The sequence below is a fragment of the Thermobia domestica genome, chromosome 7, assembly GCF_964235325.1.
Source record: "Thermobia domestica chromosome 7, izTheDome1.hap1.1, whole genome shotgun sequence".
Classification (NCBI taxonomy): domain Eukaryota; kingdom Metazoa; phylum Arthropoda; class Insecta; order Zygentoma; family Lepismatidae; genus Thermobia; species Thermobia domestica.
The window spans coordinates 292,793,026-292,810,584 of record NC_137460.1 but is presented as its reverse complement, the minus strand read 5'-3'; the positions used below and the strand labels follow the sequence as shown (position 1 = coordinate 292,810,584).

The window sequence follows — 17,559 nt, the reverse complement described above, 5'->3', positions numbered from 1 at the left end:
CCTCAGGAGTCAGGTTTTTCGCAGAGAACGGACATTTTACTTCTACGATACCATCTTTACCGACCAGGCCATCTGGGGAAGCACCCAAAAAAGGTAGTTCTGGATCACCAAACAGGCCACATTGATCAATACTGATACCTAACATCATCTGAAGTTCTTCAATTGCAGTTTTTTCATGGGTTCTACCGTACAGCATCCTGTCAGTATCAAAATCTTTGTACAACATTGCTTCAACCATCTTGTCACAAGGTGTGTAAGGAAGACGTCTGCAAACTTTACCGAAGTTAGATGCTGTGAGCAAACGGCGCCTGACTTCTTTCCAGCGATGACAATCACGTTGTAGAAGTGTTCCTCTTTCAAGTTCATGACGTTGTTCAGAAGTTTTGGGTAGGTTCTCGAGGAATCTACTTTTCGCCTTCTCAAACTCGTCATGAGGCAAGTCTGGCTTCTGCGCCTGTGGTCCATAGCTCTCTTTGGAAGTGGATGACTTGCTTGTACGTCGCACTGAACGTTTTGAGGCATTTGTTAGTTGACGCTTCCTTCTACTTTCTAGCCGTTTGATATATTTTCCTGGGCTCGTATTGAAAACTCTCTTGTGAAAGGTATATATTGGGGACTTTGTGTCGTGGGAAACAACCGCTGTTTGAGCCCTTCCGGAGTAGGATCTTTTAAGACAGTAATTCACCCTCTTACCCCCAATAAACTTTGATACCGTGGCGTTGAATTGTTCAACAGAATTGTTGTCTACATTGTGCAGCAAACTTCGAATATTGCGCAAAATACATACATTTTGCACCTCTTCAATGGCATGAAATATTCCACCAGCAATGAGTTCCGGGATGATGTTTTCTTCGTTGGCTTTTGGCCCCTCACAGAAGTAGCGAGCACAGTTTGAATGGTCCCCAAATACATGTTTTAGCGCATTCAACATGTCGTGCCTCAGCCCATTTATACGTTCCTGGTCTGTCAGGGTCACTTTCGACTTCCAGTGGCACACTGCTCCAACGACAGCAGTTCTCAATCTTTGGATGTTCGAACCAATTATTTTCCTCAGAGAAATATGCTGAAGTTGACTGTTTGTTGCAATATTCTTGAGTTTATTGCAGTAATTTCGTAGGATGTGATTCCTACATTCAATTTTGGTGACTGTAAGGTTATCGTACGGCCTTCTTCTCAGTATCGTATAATAGACGCTGCTGTGTCCATCTGCAATTAAAGTTCCGTATTTAACTCTGTACATTTCCATGCTTTCCTGAAAGCCATCTGCTATTATATCTGCTTCCATACTGCTTGACGAGCCTGTCCAGTTCTTGTAGCAGGTGTGAGGTCTGACTTCTTCACCTCTCGATTCTGCACAAGCACACATTGTACAATACCGATTTCTTACGCCAATGTATAGAACCTTTCGTGTGTGGAAACCGATAATGGCCGCCACTCCAGACAGAGAGCTGTGATGGTTTCGATAAGATCGTTTGGCCCACTGCCCATCAGCCACCACTGTAAGAATTGGGATTGCGTTTTCATCCACGTCTCCTCGTGCTACGGCAAGGTCCGCTTCCTCTTTGCAGCAGCCTCCATTTCACCGAGACAGGTCTTTTCCCACCCACATACACGATCGTGGTACTTTGCATAAGTGTTTACAGACATGGCGTGGATTTATAAAGCTGAAATCAGTTCTTCAAGCTGCCGAAATCCGATCCCAATACACATAGATCCTGTTACTACGGCTGTGTTTACGTCCATTTTAGAGTTACCTGGGTCGTCTGTGCTAATGAAAAATTTTTCATTACACATGTTACACTGTAACTGAAAAATTGAAGCAAGACCACGTGGTATTTCTCCAATTGTGGACAAGTTTTCAAGTGAACAACCAAAGGGACCATGATTTGATTTTTTTTTTCAGTTTATTTAGAAAGAAATTGATGTCTACAATTCGACGCCCAGCTACTTTGTGTTCAGCTTTCATTTGTGCTACTTCATCTTCCATACCTGAGAGTGGTAGAGATTCCTGGAGATGCTGAGTTTCTTCATTCTCTGTCTGTTCTTGATTGATAATATCGTTTCGTTTCTTCAAATGGTCCTGTAAGGAGTCGGGTTCCGTGTCTGGTGAAAGATCTACAGAGTGTTGCTGTGACCTGAAACGTAAAAACATGCTCCGTTATAGCAAACAATAATAAAACATCATACAGGATACAGGATATGAGGCACTCTAAATGTAGAAACACGCTCTCATTTTTCTACAGTTCTTGATTTATGAATTTAACAAGGTACAGATAATGCATATGTAGCAAAGCAAAATATGTATGTTATTTCCTTAAAATGACTCTCCTCTTTTCTAATCGCTTTTCTACAAAGTCCATAAGACAGCGTAAAACAAAACAAAAAAAAATTGGGCCTGCTGAAGCAGGCCGACATGAAGCTACCTTTTCTAGAGATTGAGAGCACATTTTCACTTGTTGAATTCTGTGACGCTTTTTGTCTGTTCCGCTGAAGAAATGTAAAATTCCTTCTCAGTTCACATGTAATTTTGGGTGAATGGCTGTTGGTGTCTTTATTATTATTATTATTATTATTATTATTATTATTATTATTATTATTATTATTTTCTAAGTGTTAGGTAAATGTAACAAAAGCCTATAATTACAAACTTCTGGGGTCAACGTGCTTCTTCGTGGAGGTCATGTTGAACGCCATGACACTTGTAACAATAAAGTATAACTCCTATCCGTATTTTAACAGCAAATTCCTTTTTGTTGACCCAAAAAACCCAGAACTAGACCAAGTTAATTTTTGGGGTTTGACAAGAAAGTTTCTTTGTTTGCATGGGCACTTGCGGCGGCTATCTTGGACGCCATGACACCTGTTCTAGATTGTTTATTTCAAGACCATAGTCGTTTTTCTTGATGACAAAAAAAAACATAAAACTAGTGACTAAATTCACTTCTGGGGTCAACAAGAAAGTTCCTGGGTTAGCTAGGGAATCCGTGGCAGTCACCTTGGACGCCATCTCGGAAGAAGCAGGAAAACGTGAAAATAAAAATAAAAATTGGTACCCATTTTTTTCTGTTTGGTCATATGAAAATAAACGGATTGAGCTAAAAATATTAAACTTCGCGCGAGAGCTGAAATACCTACCCTTAGACCGTATTTTACATCATAGCAAATTTCGCCTCTCTAGGCTCAACAGTTTGGTCTAGGCACTTTTCAAGAAGTAAATAGATTTGATGGCCATATTGGATTCAAGATGGCGATTTGTTCAAATTTTGATATTTTCCCCTAACTTACTCTCCTAGACACACCTTCGCCTCAAATTTCGTTTCTCTAGGTCCAACAGTGTGATCTGTGAATTTATATCAATTTGTGAATATGTGAGTCAGTGGCCATAGGGCTTTATAATATACGAGAGAAATAGACAAATAACTATTACAGAGATACTAGGTTGATATGTGTTTGGAATCAATCAGGTAACATTTTGCAACCAGCAGTATGACATTTGATAACATAGCAAGATCTGTGAAATCCTCTAAATTTTCAATACATAATTTCGGAGGTCAGAAAATGTGACTTGGCACTATCTGCACCCGAGGCCCTCAATTGAATGTGATCATCAGCATGATCCAACAACAAACTTTAGATATGACTTTCGTTTGATTGGAATGACTTTGATATGACTGAGAAATCTACCTGTCTCTTGCGGCCCTCTGCCAAAAATGTAATTGAAAATCGCAGTGTATTAATGGCTACATTTTACGGACAGAAACTGTCACCCATTGACGACCAATCGCATTACCACACTATTTAGAAGTACTCTTTAAAGTTATTCTCTTGTATAAATTTATGTGCTTCACTATCATCATAGATACAATCAGAAACACATAACAAGCGAGTTACGAATTATGACGTTCTCCTTGTTATCAAGCCGAACGCTCGATTTCGAGCGATCTGTCATTACTTGCTTTCAAGCATCAGTTATGACTAGCTGACTGCGCACTTCACAGATCTAGTTCACAGGATACACAGTTGGGATTGTGAACTTTGACCTTACGTCGGTTTCAATACTCTCAATATTTTTAGCCTTTATTTTCGAAAATGCCATTACTAGCACACAGACCAATACAATTACCTTATGTATTTAAAACAGTTTTGAAAATACCTGAATATAGTACTCGTTAGAAAGATAATATGCGATTTTCTAATAACAAAGATACACGCATTAGAAAGATTTATGAGAAATTACAATAATAATGAAGGGTAATAACTGCAACAAGATAGATGTAGGATACGGTGTATCTTGAGTCATTGGGGCATGTATATACATTTTTATTATTCTGTACAACGGAACAATTGTTAAAAAGTTGCTGTGTGCCTACAGAATTGTGCTATATATATTGTGCTTTTGCGATTTTTTTTATTATTATTATTATTATTATTATTATTATTTCTGTAACCGAGACTGAATAGAGATGTTCTTTTGAGAATTCAATTTACAAATTTGGTTTAGGCGGAAAGAACTGCGTTCATATCAGCTCAAAATTTCAAACAGCAAGACGAAACAAAATTTATCTTCTGTTAGAACAGATTGGTTCCAACAGTGCTGCCTGTTGGTTAATTTGCGAAGAGCGCAAATATCTCTTTTTTCTTTACTACCTGTTATCTATTAGCCTGTTGTTCAGTCGGTGGAGAGCCGATTGGTAATTCATCGATACGATGGATATTCCTTCCACGGTGGGTGTAAAGAAACTTTTTAACTCAGGTTGTAAGTCCCAGAGTTCAACTCAGCTCCTGAAAATGAGTAGCCCAGATAAAGATACTGGGAGCTACTGGGATAAAGCTGCTGACCATGTGCCTCTCGCATAAAGCCGTCTAGCAGGCTCTGGCCTTTAGTGGACTGCTTCGCTGTATAATTTAGATATGTTATTTGGTCATGAGACAGTATAGACAAGATTGTATTGATGTACCGCAAATGCCGGCAGAAAGTGCGATAAAACGTCGAAGACCATGAGCGCGACAGCCAAAACAGGGACAAATTAAAATCATCCAGGAATGAAATAAATTACAACAGTTGCTAGATTCGGTTGGTTTGGCGTTAGACAATGTTATGTTAATTAACCCTTATATGATCCATGGTACGTTTTCGTATCATAATGCAGTGTTGTATTAACCACTTATTTAGGTCCTATAACAGGTGGGTGTTTTTTATTGGTAAAGTCAGACATGGACACAAGAACACTCCAGATGCATTTTTGAACCAGAACGTCAACTTGATAGCACCAAATGGGGGCGGGGTAGGGGGCGGGACATCACATTTTTTCTTGAAACAATTAAAAAATACCGTCTTTAGCTTTTAAGATACCAGATGGATATTTCGCATACGTATTATATACACCTCTAAATATCTATCAATTTCTTTTAGATCTCTACGTCAACCCGAGCTTTCAAAGGGGGATTTTTTCGGAAAATTTTCCAGTGTTCCCGTAATTTTCCGTTTTTAGATTATGATATGAGCATGTGAATAGTACCCTTTGATAAGGTTGCTTTATTCTGAAGAGAATGAGGTATGAAAGATGATCCTAAAACGACGCAGTAAATGTTTACATTATGTGCTACATATACAAATCTACATAACACACACTTTTGACCTTGTGCCAGATTTCAAAATTTTTTCTCGCCCTTACTTTTCAAGACATCAGATTGAGATTTTGTACATGTAATGTCTACACCTTTAAGTATTTCCAATTTTTTTTTCAGATCTGTATGTCAACCTGGGCCAGGGCCTGAGGGGTCCAAAAGTATCAACAAGGGAATTTTTCGGAAAATTTCCCGGTTTTTTCCTAATTTCCCGTTTCTGGTGTATGCTATGGGCATGCGAGTGGTACCTTTTGAAAGGTTGCTTTATACTGAAGAGAATGAGGTATGAGCCATGATCCAGGGACCAATAGTCTTGTTTTAGGAACAATTTGCATCACGTCTTATATATATATATATATATATATATATATATATATATATATATATATATATATATTTCTAAGAATAAACTACTGGTACGCTGAACCTCAGGTTCATAATAGTTAAAAAGTAACGCATACCTTTCAAGGCATAATAATAAAATAATAATAATAATAATAATAATAATAATAATAATAATAATAATGTCCAGTAACGTATCACTGCAGTCTTGTAACTAAATTTTCTTATGTACATAGGAGATGCATTAAAAATGTGTGATTCTCCTACCTTAATTCTATAATATAATAAACGCAATGATAATCAATATTTCTTAGTGATTTGTTTCTTTCTCTCTCTCTCTCTCTCTCTCTCTCTCTCTCTCTCTCTCTCTCTCTCTCTCTCTCTCTCTCTCTTTCTGTAAACGGGCGAAATTAAGATGCTACTGTTTGTTTTGAAAAGTTCCACAAATACTGAATTTAAATAACAACACACATACAGTACATCGTTCACATAATGTTCTGAATACTAATCATGCTACCAAAATATTCTACAAACCTCTACTAAATTAATGGATAAATTTTCAGAAATTAATATAGGGGATATTTTTACTAGGTTTTCTTCCTAATAATAAATAAAAAGAATTAACTGAAATATTAAAACAGGAACTGAGAAAACGCTCCTCTGTGGAGAAAGTACAGAGGTGGAGTCCCAACAGAATTTTTGTTCAGTTTTGTCGGACTTCAGCGACAGACAAATTTGAAGTGATTATTTCGTTGTGGGATGTCAGACTTTTCAGGGGGGAAAGAAACTGATCGGTTCAGAGCTCTTATGGTTTATATTACCGTGCAGAGCAAGAGACAGAAGGACCCAAATATTTCTAGTTCTTGAATATAATTAACTGACTTCGAGAAGGGACAAAGATTCGCAACTCTTTCTCTAGATCTGGTGCTTGGGGTCCCGGGTTCGAACCCGGCCGCCGCCAAGTGAACTTTGTGGTGGGCAAACACTGTGTGCGTGGGTTTTCTCGGGGTTCTCCCGTTTCCTCCCACTTTCTTCATTCCACCATTTCATTCATTTCTCATCTTCACAGTCTCCTTTAACCTAACCAGCATAAAAGTGGGACGTAAAACTCAAAGATTTCATTTTATTTTTTCTTTGTCTAGAAAGAAAAAAGGAAAAACTATCAAAACTCTGATTTTCAATAAAACTATACGTTTGCTATTTGGTATTTTCGAACTAAAACACTATATTATATATATATATATATATATATATATATATATATATATATATATATAGTTTGCAATGGGTCAGATTGAAATTTTGCACACGTATTGTGAACCAGTGATTTTGAGATCCCTACGTCTACCTAGGTCCGGGTCCAGAGGGCTCAAAGATTTCGGAAAAGGGATTTTATTGAAAAATTGCCTGTTTCTGGTGTATGACACGAACAAGCGAGTGGTACCGTTGGAAAGGTTGCTCTATTGTGGAAAAAAAAAGTGATACGAATCATGATACATGTACTATGATAAATAGCAATGAAGCAGTACCTACTTGACTGAAAGTCTAAAATTTACCTCAAAAAGCCAGGATCTTATAAACGTTAAAGTTAGATGTTGTTTGCTTTTTTTTAGCTGGCATTTTCCTTGTTGCTATTATGTTGGTAAACCAATAATAATAATAATAATAATAATAATAATAATAATAATAATAATAATAATAATAATAATAATAATAAATACATAAATTGTGCTGACACTGACCCACCCTACCATTTATCTCACGCGCCGCTATTGACTGATGCATATTACAGTGAGAAGGAGAAGAATGTAGAATAAAATTTTGATTAGATTTGAAAGGCCAAACAAGAGAACACATAATTATGTAATGTAATACTTACAACGGACTTTCCAATTTCGTCAGGTCCCAGCTCTGTGCTGCAGATGATGTCGCGTCCTTTGGTGGTGCGGTTGCCTGAGATGCTAACTGCTTCAGGGCCCTATCAACAAAATTAACAATGCAATTTACTATCTGAAATTACTGCTGTTAATGGAATATTTATTACTGTCTCAAATATGTTCAAAAATTACAAATTATATATATATATATATATATATATATATATATATATATATATATATATATATATATATATATATATATATACATATACAATTTGTCAAAGCTAATATTTTGTACGTAATGATCAAAGGACTACTTGGACGTTGCCTACTACACAATGAGTATTTGAACAAAATTCCTTGAGGATCCGTCACTGCTGTGAACTTTCTAAATGCAGCAAAATGAATGAAATTAAATGTAAAAATAAATAAATAACTTACCTTTGGGCTTCATTCCATTTTTGAATATTTCCTCCTCTAAAAGGTCTTCGCCTTTTAGAAAGGCTTAATTTTCCGGGGACCCGGACAAACCTGCCAATTACCAAATGCGCCAAACGCGAAAATGACCAAATGTGCCAATTGTGAAAATGGACAAATCAGCCAATGGACAAATCTGCCAATTGACAAATCTGCCCATTACCAAATCTGCCAATTACCAAATGCGCCAAACGCGAAAATGACCAAATGCGCCAATCGCGAGAATGGACAAATCTGCCAATGGACAAATCTGCCAATTGACAAATCCGCCAACTACCAAACCTGCCAATTACCAAATCTGCCAATTACCAAATCTGCCAAACGCGAAAATGACCAAATGCGCCAATCGTGAGAATGGACAAATGAGCCAATTACCAAATCTGCCAATGGACAAATCTGCCAATTGACAAATCCGCCAATTACCAAACCTGCCAATGGACAAATCTGCCAATTACCAAATGCGCCAATCGTGAAAATGGACAAATCTTCCAATTGACAATTCTGCCAAACGTAAAACACCCAGCTCTGTTTTTATTATCATCAAATAACTGGATAATCTAGTAAAAGCATAAAGAAAGAAAGTATTTATGAATAACAAGCAAGAAACTAAGAGTAATTAAGAGAAAGTAATCAAATCATCGCCCAAATATTTGAGGATTTGAACGAGGTAACCATTTACAATAGCATTAACATTTACTTATTGGGGGAGATCGGGGTTGGTTGACGAACTGCATATAACTCCTTCATTAATTAACATAATGAGCTGTTGCTACTGTCATAAAAGAGCGACCTATGGATGCAGCTGCCACCTTTATATGGAATTTGTAACTTGCGGATTATGGTGTCTATTAGATAAAGAGTGTTTTTGCCAGTCTGAAGTATTTTTTTTTCAGTTCTCTGTTACATCACAGAATCGTCACTACTTGGGTTACAGAGGTAAGTAATATAGCATTAGTTAGACCTGAACTTTGTTTTTATGGATATTTAAACAACAAAACGTAAATGCCAAACAATTGCTGAGTAATTACGACTTTGTTGCACAAAATGGGCTTGTGGTTAGTTGGCGTATAGCATTTAGGGTTGGTTGGCAAGTGCGGCAAACAACCTCATGTGAAATTTTATTTTATTTTATTTTTATTGTTACATTGTTTGTTTTATTGTTATATAGTTTACAGTTCTACCAATCTTTTACTTCAATGTTATAGAATAGCATGCAGGTATTGGATTGCTGTCAAAATTTAGAAATCGAGATAAGACTGTATGCCGGACTCTGAATTTTCTGAATAGGCCTAATTCTCAGGATCAAGAATATTTTGCATGTGCTCTTTTGTTACAAAAATAGAGGCCTAGCTATTGCTTTTTCTTTCTTTGTGGAAAGTAGGAAATAAATTGCATTTCTCGATAATTCAGCTAAAACATATCTTAGTTGCTCTTAGCTACTTTGTGAACAGCGGGAAATAAACTACCTTTCTTGATAGTTCAGTTATTTTAATTACATTTTGAAATAATATGAAGAATTAACCTACACCAAATCATATTAAAACTGATGTGGTTTGATAATATTGTAGCTTTCAATGTCATGACAACCAAGCTAGAATGAAAGAAAGAAGTTTTCATATTTCATAATGCTGATTCTTTTAAATGTTGTGAATAAAAGTAATTTCAAACTTCAAATTGCCTACTTCATTGCAATATATATAATAGAATTCGGAAAAATAACGTATATTTCTAATAAATCCAATTTTTTGTGTGCTTTGCTATATTTAAAAAGAATGCCAACTAGCCCCACGCTATCAGCGAACCAGACCCCTCAGTAGGGGTCGGTTGGTATACTCCGTTTTAAAAGAAAGAAAAGGTATTTCTCGAAAACTGTAAGCAACAAAACAAAAACAAAAATGGAATTTATTAGAGGAAACATTGGTCTGTCCATATACATCCATTACACTGCAATACAATGCACAATCTGCTCATAAAAAAATAAAGAATGAAAAGTTCGCCAACCAGCCCCGGTCTCCTCTATATGTTTAAAAAGTTGGTTATTTTGTGAAGACCGGAGAGACATATGATGTAAAAGTTCAATAAATCGCACATGCTCTAAGGCAATGAGAGATAATTTGCTTGTAATTATGTGTTAATTTTGATGAATTTATAACTGTTAAAAATGAATGTTTTTGTTATTTGCTGAAGTGATTGGCTACTTTTTGCACTGAGGTTATATTTTGGGGCGCCCGACCTCTTGGACATTACTAGTGATGGGCAGTGGGAATATTCCCAGTGGGAAGGGATTTAAAAAAAATAGGAATATTCCCAGGTTTTTTTCCCTGGCCTATAAATTCCCGGGAAGGAATTTATATCCATTTCTTTACTTTATCTTCCAAATTATAAGAACCGTATGACTAATTACATTATTTTAATATATTATGATTTACTTCTTGATTTTAAAGAATTTGGAGATTAAAAAATTTATTTTTTTTTTGACTGTACTTGACATAATTAATAATATGAGTTTTAGGTACCATTTCCATTTGCACTAAAAGGTAGGGTAATTGTTTAGTATTGGGGGCCCAAAACTAGCAAAAAGTAGGACGATTTACGGAACAAATGAGTTGATAGTGGTGTTCAAATAGTCAAGAAAGTATTGAACACAATTTTGTTTAGGGCAGTAGGGGATTTGTACAAACCGTAAAGGTAAGTGGAAGTGATTTATGTGAGAAAAGAAAGTGAATTGTTGGTAACGAAGATAGAAAACAACATGCCCTGCGGGGCTCTACCCCGCCTTCACTCGCTAACTCTCGCTCGGCAATGCTGTCTGAATTTAATGTTGGTAACGTAATTTAACGTATGAAACCATAAAACAACCGCATCGGAATAGAATATCGAAAAAAAAAAGTAGGTGCAAAATCTGGACCCACCAAACTAAACAATAGCCAAAAGGAGCAAAGTACTAATTTACAAATGATTAAAAGAATCCATTTTGTAAAGTAATGTAGAATTATGTAGAAATAGAGATGAAGTACTATTAATAAACCCTGAACCACCGTTAGTAATAGACGTCGGTCTGTCTCCTGTCTCTGACTAGAATTTCTGAAGAGGTACTCGGACTTCTCTTACATGTGAATTAAAGCATGAAATTTCGAGAAATGGGCAGGAAAAAATGTCGTGTATGGCAATATTACATGCAAAATTATAAAGATAAGAAAGTATCTTGCAATCGCAAATGTTGACAAAACGGTGGGACATGTGTCTTCTGGCAGTTACCCAACCTAATTTGTTTATAACACTTAAAAATTGAATATGTTTATATCAGTAGTAGAGTCAAGTTCAGATAATCCACTTACATGTAAATTTAAACTTTTTAGCGGTTTAAAAGTATGTGGACTTACTATACCATTTTTGAAACATATTTACTTTCGTAGAACATATTGTAAATAAATATAGATTTATGCGTACTCTCTAAGTATAATAAAATATTAATAAAATAACATCGTTCAGAATATACATTTTAAAGGCTCCACTGGGAACAAGAGTAATAATATACTGTGATATAAAAACGAATTTAACTTTGAAATCATAATATAGTAATAGAATGCAATTTTATTTGTGATTGTAGATAAATTCCCATTTTGGGGAATCTTCCCGGAAATATTCCCAGGGAATATTCCGGAAAAATATCTTCCCGGGAATTTACTCATCACTAAATATCATATATACATGTTACAGTTGGCAATGACGCAGTTGCAAGAAATTTATAAAGCGATCGTTGCTTGTTTTCGCACCTTTGATACTTGACCAACAGTTTTTGGTAGTTGTGATTACCACATATTCTCCTAATTTCACGACTTTTAGTAATATTGCCAACTTTAACATTCATTATCATATCTCCTAAACGGTGTAAAATGTCAAATTGCTGTAAACGGCATTATGATCATTACATCTTTTGAAAATAATCTACGTAATTGGATGTGATACTTATCTCAGCTCTTTTTCGAAATAAAGCCCTTTGCAAGAAGTCAAGTTTTGAATTCCTTGTAGCTTTTTTCTTCTGTTTGATAGAAATACATCATATGCTCACCATAGTATTCGACACTAAGGTGCTTTCGATGTGCGATGCACCATCCGTCTCACTTGCGTCATCACTGTTATAGAGACTTCCAAAATTGGGATGTTTCTGGATTTTTGTGATATTATCGCATAATTAGTTTGCAACACTGAACAATAAAAGTGGTATTGTTTGTTTTCGATTTGTATGTAGACTTAAAATTTGTAATAACTTAACGTAGTGCTATTCAAAAAATACAACTTTGTGTTGAGTTGGCAACATTTTACATCCGGTGATATTAACCAATACGTGGCTAGGTGTCCCCCTTCCTACAGTGGCTTTATGCAAGGTTTCGCTTCCTTCCCTCTTTTTGTTTTTCTCTGGTCACAATGGAAGAAACGTCGATAGGAAACGGGCGGCGGTAATTTTGTCACCGGAAACTTCATCACCGGAAAGTTCGTCACGGTAATTTCGTCACTGGTAATTTTGTCACCAAAATATTACATATAGGTAATTTCGTCACCGAAAATTTTCTCACGATAATATCATCACCAGTGTCTTTTAGAACATAATACAAGTACAATGAATGAATCGGAAAAGATTTTGAAATTGCTTTCTTTAATCTTCAACTGAAGCAAATCGAAATATAATAATAATAATAATAATAATAATAATAATATTACACTAGTTAACAAATTTAAACTTTTTGTTTGTTACATGAGAAAAATCACCTGATCTTAAAGGAACTTTTTGCGCTGAATTCGAATATGCACTCGGTTTCTCTCCATCACGTACAGTTTTCCCGTAACAGAGGGATTTTCGGGACATTCCCTCAAAAATTTCCCTTTTTCAGATATTTTATTCCCCTAGCTCCTGTCCCCTTACATATAGTAACATAGAAATTATACCTAAGTATACCTTGATTTATATTTAATAAACCCTAAAAGTTTCGTAAAAATCGCTTTGATCTTTCTAGAGAAATAAATATATTTGTATGTATACTGTGTGCACTGTTTATTGCACCTGATAATAATGCTTTCAGATCTCCTGAGTTGGGGTAAAAACGATTTGCTTTATTACTACAAACACAGACATAAAAATGAATATTTACAATAGTCAACAACACACTTGTATTGCTCTCTGTAAATACTTCCAACGTATATTTTTTTAAACGTACAGTATATGTATATCTTAATACATATATATACAATTCTCCAAGTTTTTTCGTTTTGTTCATGAAATGGTTATCAATATTTGTTATCAAATGTAACAGAATGCAAAAGAAGGAAAGAATGGAATACAAACTCATTGTCGACAACAATGAACTAATGCAGTCTGAATTTTGCACTACGGTATCGTTTCCCCCCTCCCCCCGCGCATTTCTTTCTTTCTTGTGTTCTTGACACCTGGTGAGGGAGTTTTGTACATTTTTATATTGACGTGTGGTTTAACACTACTTCACTTTCAAAGTTGTCTTTGCTGCTAAGAGTGCTTTCATGTTTGATCTTAACGGCATTATACCCAACTAAGTCAAGAAGTTTAGTTTGTGATCAGTACAATGGCGTCAAGAGGACGGCGTTCGTGTGTTAACTCACCAAATAGTTTTTGTTATGTGTGTGGCCAGTTTGTAGTTAAAGGACAGTGTAGATCCATTACGCCATCGGTGAAACTAGCATATTATAAATATTTCGGATGTCGTGTGGGAGATCAGGACAAAACTTGGGCACCCAACATAATTTGTGCGTCGTGCTACGTCACTTTACTTGCATGGGCCAAAGAGAAACGGAGGTTCATGAAATTTGCTGTACCAATGGTGTGGAGAGAACCCACCAACCATCTGGATGATTGTTAGTTTTGTCTCACAGTAGTTAAGGGACATTCTAAAAAAAGCAAATACACAATAAGTTATCCCAACGTTAAATCCGCAATTAGACCTATTCCGCACGGGGATGAACTTCCACTTCCCGAGCCCCCTACCAACTGGGAAGAGATATGGCCAAAAGACTCTGATGATGATCATGACCTTGATGAACCATCGACATCAACATGTACATCCAAGGATCCAACGTTCATCCCTGACTGTGAGTAGTAGAAAATGGATCGATCTGGGCCAGACCTGGAACAGCGTTTAACAACTCACAAGCCCCTGGGAAAATGACCACCGTGCACCGTGAGCCCACGGTCTTTTACGACCTCCATTTTAGGGGTGAATTCGTTCCCTTTTATGAGCACTTTTAAGGGGATGTATTCGTTCTCTTTTACGAGCACATTTTAGGGGGTGAACTCATTCCCTTTTATGAGCATATTTTCCAACAGACTACGTAACATAACGAACATACAGAAGAGCAAATTGAACTCGTTCCCTTTTTCAACCCCTATTTTAACATAGCAGAAATTACATAGCACAGCTAATAAAAGAACATGGTTTATTTCAGAAATTACACTGAGACTACGTAACACACAACATCCTCCATTTTAAGAGGGTGTATTCATTTTCTCCACCCCTAATTGAACATAGCAGAAATTACACTGAGACTATGAACATACAGCAGAGCAGATAACAAACACAACCACCTCCATTTTAGGGGTGAATTCATTCTCTTTTATGAGCATATTTTTCAACCCCTACGAACACATAACATAACAAGGGTATACTCGTTTTCAACCTCTATTTTAACATAGCAGATAGCACAGCTAATAAAAGAGCATGGCTTATTTTCCACCATTTTAGGGGTGAATTTATTCCCTTTTATGAGCACTTTTAGGGGGTGTACTCGTTCCCTTAGACTACGTAACACACAACATCCTCCATTTTAGGGGGTGAACTCGTTCCCTTTTCCAACCCTTATTTTAACATAACTGAGAATACACTGAGACTATGAGCACACAGCACAACAGATAATACATAGCACAGCTAATAAAAGAACATGGCTTATTTTCCAGCAACACATAGCAGACATAAGACTACGGAGGGAGGGTGTACTCGTTCTCATTTTTCAACCCTTATTTGAACATAACAGATAATACATTCGAACTCTATAGCAAAGATTCTTTTAAGGAGTGAACTTGTTTTAACCTATATTTGAACATAGCAGAGATGATTATTTAAAGAATGCGAAATTTCCGTGTTTTGTTATCAGTTACATAATAACTTCCGCCATATGTAGATAATTCTCGTTACGTCATTAATCCGGATTTTAAAAAACATTGACCTAGTTTTCTCTTTAACAGACAATAACTTGTCATTCAACGATAGGAATCGCTGAACGTAATGTAATCAATCACAAAGGTATAAAAAAAAGAGGGGAATCCCCGAGGATGACTCATACTATTAGGCAATATTATGCAATGCTGTCAGACAGGTATAAAAGACTGACCGACATGTTTTTTTGTAATCACTTCCTGTGTGCCGTCTGAAGCGTAAAGTTCAGATATTGTGTGTGTGTGCGTTTATATTAATAGTGTGGTTTTGTTTTCTTTTGTAAGTAAGACATTTTATAATAATAATATTAATATTATATTATAAAAACTCAGTTCAAAATTATTATAGTAACTTTGAAGAGTTAGTTAAAATGAAATGGCAACAAAAAAGATTAAATCAAATATTATCAATTCTGATACTCTATTTAATAATAATTTAAAAATTTTTATTTTAAAATGTGATACTGATTTAAATGAGGATAGTGGATGTTTTTTAAAGAATAAAAGAAAAGACTGTTTAGATATATTGAAACAGGAACAAGATAATTCAGCATTTAAAGTAAATTTTTCGTTGGCTGCAACTTTTGTAAAACCAGTAGATTTAGAAACATGTCGATTCTTTGTAAATAGTGGTAACGAAATTATTTTACCGAGTACAGATGTGAATTCTATAATAGAGAAACTATTTAATAAAATTTTAGTTGAACAAGAAAATAGGGCAATTAAGAAATCAGGGTGGTCTTTATGTTCTGAACCAAACCATTACTTAGAAATTAAAATCAGTAAATATGATCCTCTTTCCGCTTCTTCTTTTATAAAATTACCTCAATGGATTTTATCCAAAAAGAATTGTGTTCTAAATACTCAAAATAACGATAATAGATGTTTTATGTACTGCATTCTAGCTGCGTTGCATCCCGCAAAAGATAATCCATATCGTGTGAATAATTACATACAATATAGTAATACTTTATTACCATTATTTGAAAAAAACAATATAAAATTTCCCGTTGAAGTAGAACACATAAGCAAATTTGAACATATGTATAATTCTGTATTTCCTAAGGAACAAATTTCTATTAATATATATGGCATTAACTATGATCATGAAACTATTTTCCCGTTACGTATAAGCGAAAACACATGTGTAGATAAACGTATAGATTTACTGTATTGTGAAGAAAATTGCAACACTCATTATTGTTTAATAAAAAATCTCAATGCGTTATTGAAGAGTCATGTAAAATTACCTCAATGGATTTTATCCACAAAATGTGTTTTAAATATTCAAAATAACGATAATAGAAGTTTTATGTATAGTATTCTAGCTGCGTTGCATCCCGCAAAAGAACATCCACATCGTGTGAATAATTACATACAATATAATAATACTTTGTAATACACATCACATTTTTTCTTGAGACAATTAAAAAAAATACCGTCTTTAGCTTTTAAGATACCAGATGGATATTTCGCATACGTATTATATACACCTCTAAATATCTACCAATTTCTCTTAGATCTCTACGTCAACCCGAGCTTTCAAAGGGGAATTTTTTCGGAAAATTTTCCAGTGTTCCCCTAATTTTCCGTTTTTAGATTATGATATGAGCATGTGAATAGTACCCTTTGATAAGGTTGCTTTATTCTGAAGAGAATGAGGTATGAAAGATGATCCTAAAACGACGCAGTAAATGTTTACATTATGTGCTACATATACAAATCTACATAACACACACTTTTGACCTTGTGCCAGATTTCAAAATTTTTTCTCGCCCTTACTTTTCAAGACATCAGATTGAGATTTTGTACATGTAATGTCTACACCTTTAAGTATTTCCATTTTTTTCAGATCTGTATGTCAACCTGGGCCAGGGCCTGAGGGGTCCAAAAGTATCAACAAGGGAATTTTTCGGAAAATTTCCCGGTTTTTTCCTAATTTCCCGTTTCTGGTGTACGCTATGGGCATGCGAGTGGTACCTTTTGAAAGGT

The 17,559-nt window shown here is 35.5% G+C and overlaps 1 protein-coding gene across 2 annotated transcripts in view; it reads left to right on the top strand.

Moving 5' to 3' along the window:
* The window catches only part of LOC145691048 (uncharacterized), a 462,802-nt gene that overhangs the window by 87,400 nt on the left and 357,843 nt on the right, over positions 1 to 17,559 (top strand). The window contains exon 3 of one of the 2 annotated variants that reach the window (XM_081766674.1): positions 5,749 to 5,956. The exons of the other annotated variant lie outside the window; for it this stretch is intronic. Coding sequence (XP_081622800.1) covers positions 5,749 to 5,917 — 169 coding nt within the window. The 3' untranslated portion in view covers positions 5,918 to 5,956. Of the gene's footprint in view, positions 1 to 5,748; positions 5,957 to 17,559 lie in introns of those variants that run through there. 2 annotated transcript variants of the gene reach the window in all.